Raw genomic sequence first — 19,011 nt, 5'->3', positions numbered from 1 at the left:
AAAATTTTACGAGAGGTAGTTTGAGGTGAATGCCCGGTTCGATAGCATGTCTCGTTCGTACAATCGGTCGGGGTAGGAGTGGTGGGCTATCGGAGCGCAGTTGCTGCAGCGGCTCGTCGTCGCGTCGGTGAAGAAAGTGGAGAGTTGGAAGATGGAAAAGTGTAGTGTATTAGGGCGCAACAAAAGGGGATAGACTTCAAGAAGTAAGTGAAGCTGCAAACGGTAAACGTCTGCGTGGGTATCTTAAAAGGTATCGCAACAACGTCCCCCTCAGCAAGCGCGACGTTGGAAAAGGAACGACACAAAGGAGTTCTTGTGAAATGTGTTGAGGGTGGAATTGTGGTTTGATTGCTCCCAGAACGGGAAACTGGAAGTCAGTTCCAGTGTTTCCTGTGCGGGCCTGACGCGACTGCCGCATCCCTGTCGCGGAGAGCATGCATCAGGGGGGTGGGGGGGTTCAGTCCGGTCCTCTTCCACAGTGACCGTGCCCCTCATTGGCTGCTGGTCCACAATGCCCGTTTACCCCTGTTGCACCCTGCTACTGCAATCGAGCCGAACCGCATTGCGCAGTTCGCAGAACGGCAATGCGAAGAAAGGGAATCGTCGTCAGGCCGCAGGTACCAAGCTTTATATTTTCTCTAAATACCCGGGAACCTAATAAACGTATTTACACCTCAAACCAACGGCTTGGAAAGGTTCATCACCTAAGCTGGCCGGGCAGCTACACCGTATGTACTAGGACATCTCGTTTCGTACGCACTGTGTACATACCAAAAACATAGACCCTGGACAACTTGGATGAGCGACATGGTATGGGATGACTGCAACTCTGCACACGAAGTACCTTACTAAGGGGTGAGTATAACGACGATGGGGACACGGTTACACAGGATGAAGAAGAAACCATAAATTCCATGAATAATAAACCTTTTGACAAAGGCTCAACCGCTTGACTGAGCCAGAATCCGAAATCCACTCCTCGCGCATGCAAAGAACCATCCACACATCCCCTTGTCTCCAGGCTCGCTTCCTTTACCCCAGTGGTTTAAGAAATGTCCATAAAAGCAGACGCCATGCTTGGTGAGAGAGCGAGATTAAAGGAAAGGAAAAAAAGACATGAGAGTGAAAACCCAACGCCGATCATAAACCATGACAATGCCCATTACAATCCATCCACCAGAACCCCTCTCCTTCCCAGCCAGCAACGCCCGCTGGATACCCACCAACTAAACCGACCCAACTCTAGGGGGCAGGCGGACCACTCCCACGACTATCTTCCTTACTCGAGAGACTGACCATGACCCGCTGATTACAAATGTCGATGAACTGCTCAAACTTTTCAATGATCTTGTCCTTCTCCCGGATCTTGGCTTTGAGCTCGCTGATCTCTTTTTCGTTGTCCTTCTTCATCTTCTCCATATCTTCCCGGGCCGTGGCAAGCTCTCGGCGGAGGTCAGCACGGATACGCTCGTCAGCCGACGGATGCGGCTTGCTGTAAATAGCGGGCCGATCCTCCGCCAGGCCTGTGGCGACCTTCTGGGGGTTACGGTTGATAGCAGCTCGCGCATTGTAGATATCACGGGGGAGAAGCGGAACGTGAGGGTTCTCGTTCTGCAGGATCTCCAGAGTCTGGCTGACACCCACACCTAGAAACAGAAAGTGTTAGCTCGATCACAGTTTCGCTAAAATATCACTTTTTCAAAAATTGGCTCACGCTTACCATCGTCCTTCAATTTCTTAACGGCAGCTACCATCTTACTGTCCAGCTTCCTCGCTGCCGGGTGCAAAAGTGGGCTTTCGCTCGGCCCATGGTTATGCTTTTGATGGCTCTCGTGAGGGCGGTACCGGACGGTCCACTGTGTCCTCTGCTCAATGGCGAAGAAACCAAACGGGCAGTCACATTTGCGGGACGTGGTTTTGCGCTTTCGCATTTCCGGGCTAACGCGGCTAGGGGGCTTCCCAGCACGGTCGCAAACAAATAACACCTTCTTCAGTCCCGGAACCGTTTTCTTCGACCGCCCAATAACCACCGCGTATCCGACCGAAGTGCAGTAGCTCAGCACGTACTTGTGGACCGCATCCAAGGTCGGGAAGCTCCCGCCTTCCGGAGGCGGTGTCATCATGGCGCCCATGGGCTGACGAGGAACAAATGCCGGGTTGTCGACCACCCGGGGCTCCATAGAGCTATCACCATCAACATCCTCGTCGTGGCTGCCAGCATCCATATCATCATCCGGGTGAGCTTCAAGGCTCGGCTGACGAGGGTCAACAGGTTCAGCACGCCTGGGAGGCGGTGGCTGCTGCTGGACAGGCTGCACCGGAGCTGGCGGGGGAGGCTGTTGTTGTACCTGCGGAAGCTTCTGTACCTGTTGAACCTGGGGCCTCTGCGGCTGGGCGGGGGGGAGTGTAGGTTGAGACGGAGCGTGCGAAGCGTGTGAAGAAGGTTGCTGAGATAAGATCGAAGGCTCGCTATGCTGGGTGGGGTGGATCGCCTGGCTGATGGGCTGCTGAGGCAGAGACTGCTGGCTCATGGACTGGGTCATGGAAGGGGCCATAGGTGCTTGGCTCATAGATTGGGGCGGTTGTTGTTGTTGCTGTTGTGGTTGCTGCTGCTGTTGTTGGTGCTGTTGCTGGTGCTGTTGCTGGTGCTGTTGTTGCTGTTGGTGCTGTTGCTGTTGGTGCTGCTGTTGCTGCTGCTGAAGCTGCTGGCTAAGAGATGCGAGCGGCTGTTGGCCCAGCGGTTGCGGTCCCAATGACTGCTGCCCCAATGATGGCTGCCCCAATGATGGCTGTCCCAGCGAGGGCTGGCTAAGCTGCTGAGGGTTCATGGGCTGCTGGTTGAGGCTCTGCGGCGTCATTGACTGTGGGGTCAAAGATTGTGGTGTCAGAGACTGTGGTGTCATGGACTGAGACGCCAGGGACTGCTGAGGCATGCTCTGCGGGGCCATGGACTGCTGTGGCATCGGCTGCTGCGAGAGAGGCTGCTGCGAGAGAGGCTGCTGTGACAAGGACTGCTGGGACAGAGATTGCTGGGACAGAGACTGCGGTGCCATCGACTGTTGTCCCATGGGCTGCGGGTTCAGCGACTGCTGAAGATAGCTCATGGGAGGAGTCTGTTGTTGCATCTGCCGGGGTGGTGGTGGTCGCTGCCCAGCCCGCGGCAGTGACGGGGCCGCCTGAGGCGGTGGTGGTCGTGTGGCATTCTGGAGGCTAGCGACGTTGGGGATCGAGGGCGAGGGGGTGAAGAGATGATGGGGATACTGGCTCGGCTGGTGTTGCGGGTGCTGCGGGTGTTGCTGGTGTTGAGTGTGTTGCGGGTGCGGTTGATGTTGTTGATGCTGGTACTGCGGGTGCAGTGGATACGGCGACGCGTGTTGTGGGAGAGACGGGGATGGCTTGTTGGTTGGGTTGTGCGGTGGCGGGAATGATCGCCTCGTTCCAAACGAGAGGCCGGCATGGCTATTTGCGCCCGACATGACGACGAAAGAAAAAGACAAGGCCGAAATCAAAGAAGCCCGGCGTCAAGGAGTCCAGCAGTCAAGCAAACGCGGATGTCAATCAACGGCTTCCGGCTTGGGGGGGTCTCGACCCGTCACCGAAAATCGCGGGCGGGCGTGTACCGAGCAGGGAGGTGTGCGTGACTGGAGATGGAGAAAGAAGGAGGTACGGGGGAGGGTGTAAAAACCAAGTTCGTTGGGCGGCAGTGGGCGGGTAAGAGGCAGAAGCCGGATGGGAGGGGCGCACCGTCTGATCGCGCCGTGCATTGTGTTTTTACCACTGTCGGGGACTATTTTCGGACTACATAGCCAATCACAGAGCATATACGCGTCCCTGCGGGCTCCACAAGCCTCAAGCCACACCACCCACCAACCCGCTGCCGAGCTAGTCTCGGGCACCCTCCCTTTTGAGCGCAACTGCGCCCTCGACGCCCCAAAACAAAACATCAGCACCAACGTTTCGTCTTATGAGGCTGGTGCGGTCAAAATCTTGGGATGGGGACACTAGGAAGAGGATAGTGTTTTCGTCCGCTCTTTAAAATCAAGCATCAGAAAAAGTCGTGGGGTTTTCTCCCAGAGTACGGCCCATCTGAGGACCACGAAAAGAGGGCACAAGGTCAGCATTTTGCGAGACACGCCTCGGGGTGCGCACCACCATTTATAGACACCCCGCCTTCGAGGATCCCAGGCATGGAGGTTACAGCGAGCAGGGTCAGGAACCAAAAATCGGTCGAACTTCAGCTCCTCCAAAAAATAGAAATAAAAAACGGTTTCTGTCTTTTTTTTTGTTTTTTGTTTTTTTTTTCGGTCAGATGTTCGAGATTGAACTTTCTAACGTTACTGTAGTTACATGATTTGACCAACCAGCTGGGGCTTAACCTCGCAACCGAACAGGGCAGTGCGTCAAACATTGCGCGGTAGGTGCGTAAACGTGTTGGTATCAGTTCAGAGATCGTTACTATGTACAGCTAGGGGTATAATAACAGCTAAAAAAACAATCATGAACATGGATACTCCCATCTATTTTCCGGGGTGACAGTCTTGGTTGCCGAAACGGATGCTACAGCTTCAAGCGGTGATTGTTCCCATCAACAACCCCTAAAAGTCATCATCGTCCACACCTACAACCACCTCATCCCCACCACTCCCAAACCAACTCCCAAAATCCAACTTCATCAACAACCTATCCACCCCCCCAACTCGTCGGGGCACGTACTCCCCAGCCTCCCTCATGACCGCTTCCCCTTCGACTTCCCCCCCATCAACACCTCCTCCATCACCAGCCCTTTCCCCCCCAAACTGCAAAACCGCACTGCCCTCTAACCGCCTCAACTCCCCAATCAGCCCCTCCACACCTCTCTTCACCCTCCCTTCCACGCCGCGAATCTCCTGCTGCACATCTCGCTGCTCACGCTCAAGGTCCACAAAGGCATCGACGACGCCCGCGTCGGCCTCGAGGTCGGCAGCTGTCCATACGGCGTGCATCCGGTGGACTAGCGCAACTAGGTGGTCGATTTGGACGAGGAGCTCGTAGAGCGGGTCGGTGAAGGATTGTTGGGAGAGAAGGAGACGTCGGACTAGAGTGCGGAGGTAGAGGCGGTGGGCAATGGCGAGGGTTTGAGGGTCATGGTGGCGATGGGTGTTGGTTGGGGGTTGAGGGGAACTTGGTCGTAGTGCGGCAGGTGAGGAAGCGTGGTTGGATTCTGCAAGCCAGATGTCGTCGTCGGCCATTTCGATATCTTCTCCAGGTTCAGGGGTGGCCTGGCGTAGTTCAGCTGTATCATCATCGCCATGGCTTTGTCCAGCTTCCCCTGCGGTCAACCACTGATAAAACCCATCTGATAACCCGGCAACAACTTCCGTCTGGAGATATCCTTCGATTTCACCGAGAAAGAAGATAGCAGCACTCGCTGTGGCCCACGAGTTGCGCAAGATACTAGATCGGACAGCATGGCGCTCGCGAAATAGATGTACCCTTTCCCTTCCAGCGGGTCGACTCCCATATGGTGGTCCTGGCGGGGCCGGGTGGTGTCGCCTGAGGGACGTGATCTTCCACAAGTCCGTCAGGCGGATGTGCGCTCTCCGTAGAGAGAGGAGGTAGGAGTTTATGGCGGTGTATGTTTTGAGGTCAGACTGGCTGAGAAAGAGATCCAGAGGAGAAGGTATTTGCAGGGTCAAAATGACCGGCACCGAGAAAAGCAGATTCCGAAACGGTGTAGGCGCGATGACGGGAACGTCGCCCTCCGCAGATACCGGAGTCACGGGTGCAGTATTCCGAGACTTAACCATGGATAACCGTAGCAAGTCCCGGGCTAGCTCCAAGCCTTCGTCCTCTTCTGCGTGCTCGCCCTGCATAGACCCCATGGCCGCCCATGTCTTGGTGAGGACAGCGACCACCTCGCCCTCCTTCATCGTGACGCCGGCCAAGCCGTCTCGCTTCTCATACGCGAGATTCTCCGCCCGCTTCCACCGACTCTTGATCTTTTCATCCGCTTGCTGCGTGAGGGCCATGGCGAACTCCCCGCGACGCAACAGGAAGAAATCCCGAAGCAACTGTAGCGTCTCGAGCACTTTGCTGAGCGGTAACAATCGCTGTAACGTTGTCCTCGACAAGAAATTTCTGATGTCCTCCACGGTCCTCGCAAATGTCGCCGAGTCAATCGGATGCCTCAACGCAGCCAGCCTGGCCAACTGTGTCGATAGATGGTCCTCCCCCTTTAAACTGTAATCGCCCGCGCTCTTAGCCCGAATCTGATTCAGCGACCTCCCAATAAACAACATCGACGCAGCCGTTGCAGGTGTCACGAACCCCGGTAACAACGACATGTCACACGTATACTCCTCACGCCCACCATCACCCTTGCTCACCCTCACAAAAAAGTCCCCTTCACCAAACCCCGGCACACGCCCGTACAACACCCACGCCGAAACCTGCTTCACCCACGCGGCCTCAGCCACCCGCAGCAAACTCTCCGCCGCCTCTTCCACATCGCGATACCCCGTCTGCAACTCCCCCCTCAGAAAATCCATCACTTTCGCCCCGGTACACTCTCCCGACCCAGTCCCAGTTCCAGCACCACCCACGACCTCCACCACCCTGCCCAACCACTCCAACCTCCTCCCCCATCCCACAAACTCCCCCACCACCGCCGTCAACGGCACAATATCATACGCCCCCACAAGCGCCGCATCCCGCTTCAGCACCGTCGCCTCTACCTCGAGCACTTTCGCGCGGAACGCAGCAAGATGCAGCGCATCAATCGCAGACGCCACGGCGCGGCAGATCAGCGAAGGGTGCCTGGCAGCTATGTGCGCGGTTGACGTGAGGAGGTGGACATGCTGATCACTGAGACGGGCGAGAGAAGCGAGGAGGGCCCGTTCTGGCGGGGAGATGGCGGTGATGTTGGCGCTGGTGTTGAGCAAACTTGGGGGGTTGGTTGATGAGTCTGTTGCGGCCGCGGCCGCGGCGGAGCGGAGAAGTGGGGAGGGGTGGCCGGAGAGGGAGAGGAGGATTTCGTGGAGCATGGTTGTGTGGTGTCTTCCTTCTCTCTCTCTCTCTCTCTTTCTATCTCTCCCTTGGGATTCTTCCCGCTTAGCGCTCGGTTATTATAGCCCAATGACGCCGGTTTCGTGGCGCTTCTGTGCTGCTTGCTGGATGCGAGCGGCTCCTTTTTTTCTGCGACGTTGGTGGCGTGTTTGGAAGAAGATAATTATGGTTCCGAGAAGTTCAAATCGACAACACATCGATCGGATAGCTGCAGAGTGAGAGCTTAGATAAAGTCGATATCAACCCCTTGTGTGGCAAACGCTTCTCCAGTCAACACTCAATTGTCAATTAGTGGGTTTCTAGGCAGTCCAGGCCCACCAGAAATTGGAAAACTGGGAGTGGCTGCGTTCTCGACCAGCGGACGCAGTTGAATGGGTGAGGTGAGAGGTGAACGAGGTGTGAAAGTTAAAGTGGGGTGGTTTCCAGCAAGAAACGCGCCGAATAAGGGAGCATGACGCGAACCATCGCTGGTGGGTGACACGGTCACGTGAGTCCAGTTTTTGGGCTCTCCCAAAACTTATCCCTGGGAAGGAATGACCCAAATGCCTACTTAGTTACCGGAGAGAAGAATGTCATCAAATTTTAGAACGATTCTACAACATATATTGAACAAGTTCAACTACCGCTATTATGGAAATTCGCGAAAATTTCACGTTATCCATCACAAAACCCAGCCAAAACCACAATGAAATAACCAACGAAATACCCCAGCTTGAAATTATTTGAACTTCTCGTTCAACGAACCCGCCGGCTGTTTCCCTTCCGCAATCGTCATCCCGCTCAACGACTGCGCGTCCTGCTTCTCCTGGTCAATAACAACCTCCCCGCCATCACCCCCACCAACAATAATATTATCACCCGTCGACGTCCGGCCCACCACCATACCCTTCGCAACACTCTTCAGGATCGCCCTCCGCGAGACGCCCGTCACATCGATGTAGACCAACCCGACGTTCTTGACACCACCTCCCAAACTCCTAGTCACGTCGCCCGCTTCCTCCCCCCACTTGTGCGTAACCACCGTGGTCGCCGCGTCCGACGTCGAAGTCAGCAGGTTTCGCCCGGCCTGCTCGACGCCGTCCATCACGGTCGAAAACGCCATCATGCTCTTGTTGAGCAGGCCCGGCTTGTACGTCCCGAGCGGCTTGCCGTCCTTGTCGAAGCCCTTGTGCGTGGACCCGCTGTCCTTGGTGCCATGGCCACCGAGGGAAGCGCCCCAGTTTTGGGCGACTTTGGTGATCTGGCCGACTGTCTTGGCTGAGAGCGTGGCTGCACCGCCCGTGAAGGTGTTGATGCGCCGGATGTGCTCGCGCGTGGCAGGCTGGAACGTCATGGGCTTCGCGTTGGGCTGGGCTTTCTTGGTGAAGCTGTCGGCTTGGGTGTGGAGCAGCTTGGAAAGCATGTCCGAGCCGGTGATGATGAGCCGAGAAGCGGCAGACGCATTCGAGACTAGGAAGGAGTTCTTGTAGGCCGGGTGTAGCTCGGCGTCGTACAGGTCCTGGGAAATGGGCGCGACGTTGATGTTCTGGCCACCCGCAGCCGGGAGGGTAATCTCGACAGGGTCTATGATACACCACAAGTCAGCATTCACGCCCTCCACACAAACAGCCAGGGACAAACAGAGGTAGACATACCTTTAGATCCCGGCTTCACGCCGCTCTCCTCAACGAGCTGGAATCCATCGGTCAACTCCCCTATTACGCTACCGTCATCCTCATCGACAAGCACGATCTGCCCAGGCGTAACCCCGCTATGGCTCCCCCGCGCGTATCCCTCACCAGGCTTGAAATCGGCAGGGTTGTACGCAGGCAGAGCCTCCCCCGCGGCCTCGGCAGCCTTCGCCGACGCGCCCGCGCTCTTCCCGCTCTTCTCGCCCTTACCAACCTTGGGAGGCGGCGCGCGCTCGAGGAAAGCCGTGCATTGCGCCAGGATAGTCTCGAACGTGTCCACGTCCTCCTGGATCCCCTTCCGGCTCTCCACCGAGGGGAACTCGATGCGAGTGAATGCGCCGCTGCCGGGGCCCAGGTCCCATCGCGGAATGAGATAGCTGGTCGGCGGCTGGTGGTAGATCTGGGTGGTAGCCGGGAGGGGTAGGTCAAGCTCGGGGGGCAGGTGGAGGTGCAGGTAGAAGTCTTGCTCGGGCGTAGCGTCCGGGCCGATGGCGGGGTCGGCGAAGGCGGACGTCGTCGGGACCATCAGCAGCGACAGCGTTTGCGGGCCGGCGGGCGTTAAGGCCTCTTCTTTGCCATTTGCGATGTGGTAGGCTGATACGCCGTTGATGGCGTAGAGCAGCCTGGGATCCTGTCGCGACGGATGTGTTAGCGGACGGGACTTAACTTCGGTCGCAATTCGTCTGAGGGGTCTCACGTTGTGTCCGGATGCCATTGCCTCGGTTTGCGATGCTTTGGTGATATGTAAGTTTGCCCTAGGCGAGGATGCGCGCAAACTTGCAACTATGAGTGAGCCTTTGCGCGAAGTTCTTCTTTACCCCTGCGTCATACGCTGCAATGCGGGGGCGGGGTGGATGAAACACAAGCAGACACGAGAGCCTGTGAAGTTCTTCTCGCGCTTGTCGCCTCAGTAAAAAGGTGATCAAAAAAAAAGGGAGAAATAAGAACGAGGCCGGGTTTGCAATTGCAGGATTCCTGTATCCTGCCGTGAGGGGTTTCGCTGAGGGCTGTTGGTTGTTGCTCGTCCAGGAGTTTCATATCGGACGAGCAACTAACTGCCCAGCTTTCCCAGGCGCTTAAAGGCGACTCCTGTGTGGAGAATCCCGCGAGGCCTCTCGAGCCCTCCGCACGCCTGAAAACGACGTCATTGGCGTGCCGAAGCAGGGCTGTCCACCCGACACTAGGGGTCTGCGGCAGGGAGTTGGAAACTCAACGAAACACAACTTCATCATCATCAATGAGGCTGTGTGGCTGTTCATGCGGTGGCAAAGGTAAATGTTGAGGTTATGCTTGGGGATCATGGCTTGCTCTCTTTGGTGAGAATCCCTCGGCCCTCCGCTGAAAGTTTTAACAGCTTCCAGGGACGTCAGCTTCCCCGGTTCCCCCAACCACGTGGAGCAATAACATGATGGGCTTCCATTTGCATGTTCGCCCGTCATGCCTGTCTGCCACGCCGGTCCGTGGAGCCGTGGCTGACACTCCCGGCCGTGGCCTCGTAGGAGGCCGCTCTGGGAGGCCTTTTCTCGAATTTGTAACACTTTCCCGCTAGCCACCGAGGAGATGTGTGGTTCGTCAAATGTGGCTGACAACCCATACATACCAATTGTGGATTGGCACACTCAGCCAGCCACATCTTCGTCCCTCTTCATGGAGTCTCTCCGACATTAATAGAGCATCCTATTTCTCAACATCAGGGAAGTTGGAACGGATGAAACTCGGCTCGGGATTTCCGACCAACAAAACACCCAACATCGATCGATCCGTGACTTGCCTTCTCGTTTCCTTTTTTAGCTTTCTTCCTCGGGCCGGGTGCTGCTCCGCTAAAATGTGCCCCCAATCATGAGACGAAGAGCTGCAGTGACGAGCATTAGGGTGGGGGGCTTTCAAAATCCAATGACCAGATACGCAATACCTGGCTTCGGAAATCTGATATCCAAGACGAGGTGAGGAGTTGTGTTTGAGTGTGAGAGTCTCCTTGCTCCTTTACTTCCCAAACGACTTTTTTCCGCGTGGGCAAGACGACATATTCCCGTCTTGGGATGATGAAGGGAGGCCGTTGGCCGGGTCCATTCGGTTAGCTCAACGACGTGGAGTAGCGAAGGAGGGGGGCTGGCGGGCAACCGACGCAGCGTGCCGAGATCTTTGCTCCCGAAACGAAGTGTCCACCACCCGAGCCAGGCCCTTTCCCCGAACAGATCCGGAGCTGGCCTGCCGAATGATGGAACACACATTGTGAATTGATGATGTGGGCCGGAGGTCATTCCGGAGCATGCCCAGACAAGAACGTCGCTCCGCGTTTGATCTCACCCTCTTGCTGACGGCCATTTTTAGCGTTCTTTTTTTTTTAATCACTATTTTATTTTATTTTTTGTGGCAGCCGTTGGCATCACAGTGGGGGGCCAGAGGTGATATGCATTTCGCCAGGGTCAAGTCAAAAAAGGTTTGCCCGTGGAACGAACAAAAGTGATACCTCAGCAACCCTCACGAACCAACAAGTCGAATCAGAAGCTGCAAATGGTACCGAATGGCTGCAGGGACAGGACCAGGGCTTTACCGATCCGGTTGCCTCCCCCCTGCGGCCGGACCCCTCAAATATTCTCTCGGGATAGGTAGGTGAGGGACCCTCGATAACATTGCGGGCTGTACACGTGTATAGTAATCTGTACCGCGGTTTCCGGCTCCACTATTCTCAGGACCCCCAAAGCAACTCCGGCAAAGTGATCCCAGTATTCCGGCAAGGCCAACCGGGAACCGGGAGGATTCCTGGGGATGTTGGTGAGAAGGAACAAAACGACGACAGCCCCAAAAATCAAAAGGCCCGAGACCGAATATCGGCGTCAAGAAAATGCCGGGGGGACACGGCCGACTGGTCCTACTGGGACACTACGCTACGGAGTACAGCAGTCGCGTTTCTGATCCTCCCGAGGGGGTTCATCAAGCAAGAAGCTCTGATTCTTTCTTTTTTTGGCTTCATCGGCGCGGGATGAATGGAAGTGGTGGGTGAGAGACCGAGTGTCCAGCCACCTTCCCCCCCCCCCCCCCTCGACTCCCGTTTTCCTACCCCGTCCATCGAGCCTTGATGCAGGAAACGGTGGAACGGTGGGGGGTTCGTGCAGGTTGCCTTCTTCCGGGTCCAGATTGATAATTGGTTTTCTGCTTCGCCTTTGCTTTGGAGCGAAGTGCGGGGGGCCGGGCCGTGGGACAAATGCCAGACGCTCGGCCGCCCTCTCGAGTTGCACGGCATCAGAAGAAGGCGTCTGTTTTTTTTTTTTCTTGTGGGCGTTCGAGGTCCCTCCTTTCGTGGCACATGCGCACTCGGGGCCGGGAGAAGATGGAAGCTAGACGTTGATTGAGTTCCATGTCCCGGAAGCCAAATACCCCCTCCTCAGCAATTCACAGGCATGTTGATACCGAGACAGTGCCCACTCTCTTGTGTGTGGACGGGATTCAAGCGAGCAACCGCCGCCGTTGATCCCGGGCCGGTTGCATCCAGGACGTGCGTGCCCGATGCGAAACATGCATTGAAGAAGCCGCTTCACTATTTTTGAGACGGTGTCACGGCCCAATTGCTTTGTTTCGTTGCGATCGTCCTGACGGGCGGGATTCCATCGGGAGATTCTTGTCTTGTTTCAACGGCCAGAAGTCGTACACCAGTTACTACTGGGTGGACTACGAAGTACATACCATAAGTGGCACTGTAACGAATCCAGACGTGGGGAGCTTGGGGGTACCCAGAAAGTGGGCGCGAGCTTCCGGTGCCAAGCTGGTGCCGTGGTGCGAGCCATCCCGAGGGGCGGCTGGGGCTTGTCGGTGCGAGACAGCCCGCAATTGCTCCCATCGGCACTTGGCAATACTGTGTTCTGCACCTCGTGCCCGGACGAAGTACTGCGTAGTTATTTGTCCTATATGTGCGCATTTTTCAGGGTGCAGGAGGAGGAAGAAGAAGAAGAAGAAACCAAAAATAAAAAAGGTCGGGGCCCGTTCTCGGTATGTACCGAAGATCTCCCGGTTGAAACGGTGATTCTTCAATCAAGAGGGGAAAAGAAGAAAAAAGAAAAAAGACCAACAGAAAAAAGACGAACAGAAAAAAGATAAAACGAAACAAAAAGGGAAAGCACGGTGCTCCAAGCCCGCTCCCGGGAATATGGCCCTGGCTGGAGCTTGGCTCCCATGCTCGGCTCGCTCCCACGCTGCGCACTAGCAAGTCACAACCCACAGAGCGCCAGCAGCACGGGCGACTGGTTGTGGGAGTTTGTTGAGAGCGAGGCAGGTTGGCAGGCAAGAGCGAGCCGAGCCAAACCAGCCGGGGACTTTCCCAATGTTGTCGATTGCCCTCAAAGTAGCCGAAAAATAAAGTGCGCAAGGGCCACTTCTTCCCGGTTTCTCCTTCCAGGTCGAATTTCCAGGTTCTCGCTGTGGAAATGCGAATTGAGTGGCATTGAGTCTCTCTCGGAGCGTGGGCACTGAACACAAAAAAAAGACCTCCACTTTGCAACTCTGAGCAACACCACCTGCAATCTATGCAAATAGCGAACGCCTTGGCCCGTAACGCAGAGAACCCGCCCGTGCCCGGCCCCGGCGCAGCACGTCCCTAGCTGCCGACGCTGCCGATCGCACCGACGCTACCGACGCATTCCCTGGCCTTTTGGCGTGTACCATCCGTTATCCCGTGTTCCCGCCCACCGACTCAGGTCCCGTCCTTCCTCAACTTTCCGCCTCCTTGTTGTCCCGCATCAACTCGGAGCTTGAGCAAGAGGAGAAAAAAGACAGTTTGGTGGTCCGCTAACGACCGACGAAAACCCCTTCCTCTCGACAACGCTCGCACTTGCGCGATCCTGCAACCATCCTCCCCCCGCTTCCCGTCGCGCGACCTGAGAAGCAGAAGTATCGCCGACAACGGTTCGCCGTCGCACTCGCTCCTCGCCCGGGTACGCACATCGTCGCTCCCCTCGGCCGCCGTTCACTCGTCCGGCCGCCCGTGCACACACACGACACGGATACTTGCACCCCTGGTGGACATTGGTCACACAGCACGCCAAAGGCTGTGTCCAAACGGCCCCCCCTCCTGCTCTTCGTCTTGCTCCGCGGCCTCCTCCGTTCCAGCTGTCGACAGTCCGTCGTTGTCCAACCAGACCCAGCTCGGCTCAGCCCACCCTGCGCTGCTCTGCTCTGCTTTGCGCTGTTCTGCCCGGATACCTCCCGCTCGCCGTTCTCTCGCCTTTCGCCCCTCTTCGCTAAACCGAGCCCGTTCACGCCATCCGCTGTCCGCCATCCGCCCGGTCTGCCGTGCTGCCTTACCTGGTAACCCTGTTTCCCGTGCTTGTGCGCGTGCGCGACTGCTGGCCCCCCCCAGAGAAACCCGGTCCGCAGACATTGCCTTGTCTCCCCGAGCTCCCGTCTTTCTCTGCTGCGTATTTAGTCCGTTTCCCTCGCGGACCGCCCGCCCGCCCGATCACGCACGCCGACCGACCGACCGACCGACCGAACGTTCGATCGAGTCTCGGCTCCTCCTCCCGTGCCCGCGTCGCTAACCGCGAACCGGTCTTGCAGCAGCAGCAGCAGTACCAGCAGTACTAGTGACGGTCTGTCGCACGGTGCCGTGTGGCCTGGGAAGGCCCTACGGATTGTACGGAATCCTCTTGTTTGCGTCTGCGTCTGCGTTTGCTTTCGTGTCCAAGGGGGTCCCATTGCGAGGCCCGCCCCGTCGTCACGATTGCTTCCCATCTACGCATCCAATCCATCCTCTCCCCTCCCGAACCGCCCGACTCGCCGTCGGCCGCGGGCTCTCCCTCGTTTGACCAGCAGCACCCACAACAACCGACCCCGAAGCGGAAGTTCCACGACGCCTTTACCGCTCCGGCGCCCGATGCGCCCATCGACCCGGCCGACCAGCCACCCCGCCCGCCTCATTCCCAATCGCTCCCGCAACGGTTGCCCAACATACGCCAGCCGCTGCCCCGCAGCCCGCCTCGGCCCGCGACGGTCGCGGCGGTCCGAACCCAGGGCCACGCCCACGCCCACGCTCCCATAGCCGCCGCTCCCGACGATGACAGCCGGTCACCCGCCCAGGGCTCGATGATGGCCGGCAGCCCCGGCAGCCCCGGTGGCGGTGGTGGCGTCGGTGGTGGTGTTGACAGCAAGAAGGGCTTCAAGCGGACACCGCTGCGTTCTAGTATCGCGTGTCAGCGCTGCCGCAAGTCCAAGATCAAGTGCAACAACACGGGCGGCGACCAGCCCTGCGAGACATGTATTCGCAATGGCAAGGAGTGCACGTATCCCGAGGTGACCCCAGCACCACCGAAGCGGTCTGAGCCATCCTCGGGCGCCAAGATGGAACAGGGTTCGGAGCGGAAACGGTTGCGGCGGATCGAAGACATCGTCAAGATGGAAGGCACGGCGCCGGCCACGGTTGCCGAGGACGTCCTGTCGGCGCCGTACCTGACTGAGACCGTGTGGAATCAGCTGTTTGACATTTACAGGCTACACTTCGCGACGGAGCTTCCGTTCCTCCACCTCGCCACGCTCAAGGAGAAACTCGGCAACCGGTTCCGGGCGAAGCCGGCCGACACCTCGCCCGAGATCAACCTCGTACTGCTCGGCATCCTGACATTGACGGCGCGGTTCCACAACACCCTAGTCTCATACATCACGGCGCCTCGAAACAGCCCGTCCGTGTCCGGCGTGCCTAAGCCGCGGTCGACCGGCCCGTCGTCGGAAGCCTCCAGCGCGTCCGAGTACTACGCCGACGTGCTGACCAAGGCGCTTGGCGGTTTGCGAACGAGTATGACCGTGGCATCCGTCGAGCGAGTCCAGGCCTTCCTCATGTTGGGGCTCTACGAATGGAGCCAAGCACGGCCCAGGGTCGGCGGGATGGCAGCTTGGATGTACGTCGGCGTCGCGATCCGGATGGCTCAGGCGTTGGGCCTCGGCGACGGTGATAAGGAGCCCAACAAAATCTTCCGCGCTCGCCCCGCCAAGCCCACGCCGCAGAACATGACACCCACGCAGAGAATAACGGCCAAGGAGATCCGAAGGCGCACCATGTTCAGTTGTCTAATTCTCGACCGGTTGCTGGGCTGTGGAAAAGACCGGGTGTCGACGATCCGGTCCGAGGATCTGCAGATTCAACTACCATGCGCGGAGGTGTCCTTTGACCTCTCGGACGACGTCTACACGGGCTTCCTGAAGCCCCTCTCGGGCGCCGAGACCAGCCGCCCCATCTCCGACAGCGTACTGGGCCGTTTCGTGCGCCTCGTCGATCTCTGGGGGGAGATCTCCAAGTGGAGTTTTTCGGGAGGACGCTTCACCGAGGCGCACCCCCCGTGGTCCCGCGAGGCCACCTTCTTCCGGTTGCGCGAGAAGCTTGAGGAGTTCTACGAGAACCTGCCCGACCATTTCCGGTGGTCGGACAGCAACTACTACAAGCACGAGAACCACCAGGCGAGCAGCGTGTACGTGTCGCTGCACATGCTCGGGGCCGTCTGCCGCATCATGCTGCACCGCGAGTACATCCCGTTCATCCCGATCGTGTGCGAAGGGCCGGACGGTCCGCTCGACGAGCCCACGTTCGAGTCCGGCCAGGAGCCGCCAGGGTTCTGGGAGGACAGTGCCGAAGAGATCTTCCGCGCGGCCAAGGACATCGTCGACCTCGCCGAGATCTGCCGCGACAAGCTGCCCATGTCGTCGCTGGTGCTCTTCGCCGTCTGGACGGCCGCCTTTGTCGGTATCTACGCAGTGCACTTCCCGCAGATCGACACCAAGGGCCACATGCTGCCCAAAGACGAGCCCAACGGGCCGCTGGACGTGACCAAGCACGGGCCGACAGGGTTGACGTATAAGTTGCTGACGCACATGTCGCTGTGGCTGAAGCTGGCCGAGACCTATGTCGGCTACTTCAGCGAGATGGACCGCTACTATGACACCGTGAAGCAGGACTACGAGCGGCACGTCGGCGGCGGCCGGGGCGGTGGTGGGCTGGAAGAGTGGAAGGAGCGCGCGTTCAAGGTGGTCAACAACGGCGAGATCCTCGTGTTGGATGAGGGCAAGAGCTCGTCGCGCGATAGTACCGCCGAGCCGGGGTCTTCCGTCGGCCCGGACAGCGGCATCAACCCTCTCGACCACCACGCCAAAACTCCCCGCTCAACCTCCATGTCCTTCACCCCGATTAACACTCAGGCGTCGTCGTCATCCCACCCAAACAACCACCACCCTATCGACCCAACATCCGACGTAGCCGCCGAAGCCGCAGCCTCCACCCTCTGGCGCATCCAACAACCCCACGCCCAACACCATCCCCATCCCCATCATCAACAACACGCACAACAACCCTCCCCCTCCCAATCCTCCGCAGCCGTCCCGTCCCCACAAATGCAACACCACCAACCCCAACAAACCCAGCCCCAGCAGCAACCTCAACAACAACAACAAACCCACCCGCACCCCAGCGCCAAACTGCCCCCGTACATCTCCAACGAAATAGCCATGTACGTCGAGCAGAACCAGTCCATGCCCTGGACCCTGGCGCCCGGCGGGCCGGACCAGTTTGCCCATGGCACCGAGGACCTGGTGCCGATGGATAATGGGAATATCTTTTGGGGGAGTTTGTCCGGCGGTGGGGGAGATGGAGGTGGTGTTGTGAGTGCTGGGGGAGGAGGCGGTGGGAGTGGGACTAGTGCGGGGGGGAGTGCAGGTGGTGGTCCTGGTGGGGGGGCTGGGGGGGAGTGGCCTCAGGGTGTGGTGATGACGCATGTTGCGGGGTATTATTAGGTGGGAGAGGAGGCTGGAAGAGATGGGATAAGACGGAAGTGTGAAGTAGAGTTCAGAAAGCACCGGTATTAAGGCTGGGCAGCTAAGGGGTGGGTGTCAAGGCTGGGTTGAAGGATGGATGTCAAGGATGGATGCTGACGGAGGGTTGATCGCCATGTTTGTTGGTCGATTCCTTTTTTGTGGTCTTTTATTTTATGTTTTTTTTCAGTTTTGGTTTTATGTCTCTATCCGTCTGTCTGTATTGTCACTCTCGCCTTGACGAATATGATGTCCGGGTTTGAGATCTGGATTTGAAGATCCGGATGGATGATGGGATTCAACATGCAATGGGATGTCAAGCGGTGTGGGATAGCGTTTGGCTCTGGCTTTAGCTTTAGCCCTAGCTCTAGCTCTAGCTCTAGCTCTAGCTCTAGCTCTGGTTCTATCTGTTTGGGGGGGGATGAATGAAATGGAAGGGTAGCTGGGTAAAGGGCTGGAGAGGCAGGTGGATGGGTGGGTAGATGGATCTCACTGGTTAGTGGCGGATGGCACGGGACGTTCGGGACGTTCAGGTCGAGGAATGGGATGGGATGAGCCGGAAAAGAAGCGAAGGAAGCACGTTTCTATCCTGTATTTCTTGTCTGCCTGTCCGTCTGTCTGATGAATGAGCGAAATGTGCCTGTTGGACTGGCTCCTGTTTGAGTCGTCTTTTTGTTTTTCTCTTTTATTTTACACCGTATCCTAGCCGTTTATGGATGCAGACTGGGTGGTTTGGAGTGGGTGGCTTGGTTTGTTTTTTTTTTCTTTTTTTTTCTTTTTTTTTTTTTTTTTTTTTTTTTTTTTTAGTTTTTGGTCTGGTGTGGTTTGAGTGAAATGAAAATTTTGGCGGTTTTGCTGTTCTGTTTTGAATGGTTATTTCGCTGGCTTGTTTTGTGAACTTGAGTAGAAGATCTTGGTGGGTCACGATGGTAAAAACATTGGCAAAGATTAAGTATAAATTAGGTGCTCACTTACCTTGTCTATCCAGGAATAGGATGATTGGATGTGGGAACCGACCGCGGTATGTACTGACTACTGCGGTGGTGGCTGTCTGTGTCCTCTCCTCTGCTGCTTCAAGCGAGTGATTCGTTCATTTCATTCAACCCCTTAGCTATCAAGGTACCTAGGGCAATCCATCCCAAGAAAGACCTTCCATTCTCTGCCCCCTTCCATCGAGGTTCCCATCGACAGCGTCCCCTCTTCCACGGCCCTACCCGCCCTACCCGCCCTACCCGCTTTACCCGCCCGTTCCTCGGTACAGTATGTACGTACGTCTGGGTCCCGCCCATGTGACCGTCCCATTCTTGTCCTTCCTATCCCATCAGTGATCACACCCCGTCTTATCTAGGTAAGGACACATAAAAAGGCGGGAAGAAAAGGAGCAGCGAGAGGGGAAGAGGAGCACGCGGCAGTCGGTCAGGCTGAGAAGTCTGAGACAAAATCTCACTCTTCTCACGCTCTCTGGGTTGTGTTGTTGGTTGTGTGGGCAAGTGCGTGGACAAGTAATTACCTA

At 57.1% G+C, this 19,011-nt stretch overlaps 3 protein-coding genes across 3 annotated transcripts; 1 reads left to right on the top strand and 2 right to left on the bottom strand.

Moving 5' to 3' along the window:
* Window positions 1–1,242: 1,242 nt before the first annotated feature.
* Window positions 1,243–3,476, bottom strand: C8A04DRAFT_28978 (uncharacterized protein; the record flags this gene model as incomplete). Its single annotated transcript, XM_062780846.1, has 2 exons — window positions 1,243–1,646; window positions 1,721–3,476. 2 exons carry the CDS (start codon window positions 3,474–3,476, stop codon window positions 1,243–1,245), a joined length of 2,160 nt encoding a protein of 719 aa, XP_062636710.1.
* A 1,119-nt stretch (window positions 3,477–4,595) lies between these two features.
* On the bottom strand, window positions 4,596–9,429 carry C8A04DRAFT_37533 (Spc98 family-domain-containing protein; the record flags this gene model as incomplete). Its single annotated transcript, XM_062783907.1, has 9 exons — window positions 4,596–4,765; window positions 4,811–6,335; window positions 6,366–6,465; window positions 6,496–6,545; window positions 6,582–7,088; window positions 7,865–8,607; window positions 8,679–9,114; window positions 9,238–9,345; window positions 9,412–9,429. The coding sequence occupies 9 exons, from the start codon at window positions 9,427–9,429 to the stop codon at window positions 4,596–4,598; spliced, it is 3,657 nt and encodes a 1,218-aa protein (XP_062636709.1).
* Window positions 9,430–12,884: 3,455 nt separating this feature from the next.
* C8A04DRAFT_37532 (fungal-specific transcription factor domain-containing protein) lies at window positions 12,885–17,480 on the top strand (the record flags this gene model as incomplete). Its single annotated transcript, XM_062783906.1, has 3 exons — window positions 12,885–12,984; window positions 14,329–17,348; window positions 17,445–17,480. The coding sequence occupies 3 exons, from the start codon at window positions 12,885–12,887 to the stop codon at window positions 17,478–17,480; spliced, it is 3,156 nt and encodes a 1,051-aa protein (XP_062636708.1).
* Between the last annotated feature and the right edge of the window lie 1,531 nt (window positions 17,481–19,011).

The sequence above is a fragment of the Dichotomopilus funicola genome (assembly GCF_033296635.1).
Source record: "Dichotomopilus funicola strain CBS 141.50 unplaced genomic scaffold C8A04scaffold_34, whole genome shotgun sequence".
Lineage (NCBI taxonomy): Eukaryota > Fungi > Ascomycota > Sordariomycetes > Sordariales > Chaetomiaceae > Dichotomopilus > Dichotomopilus funicola.
The sequence above is the reverse complement of the archived record's forward strand: the minus strand, read 5'-3'. Positions and strand labels throughout refer to the sequence as shown.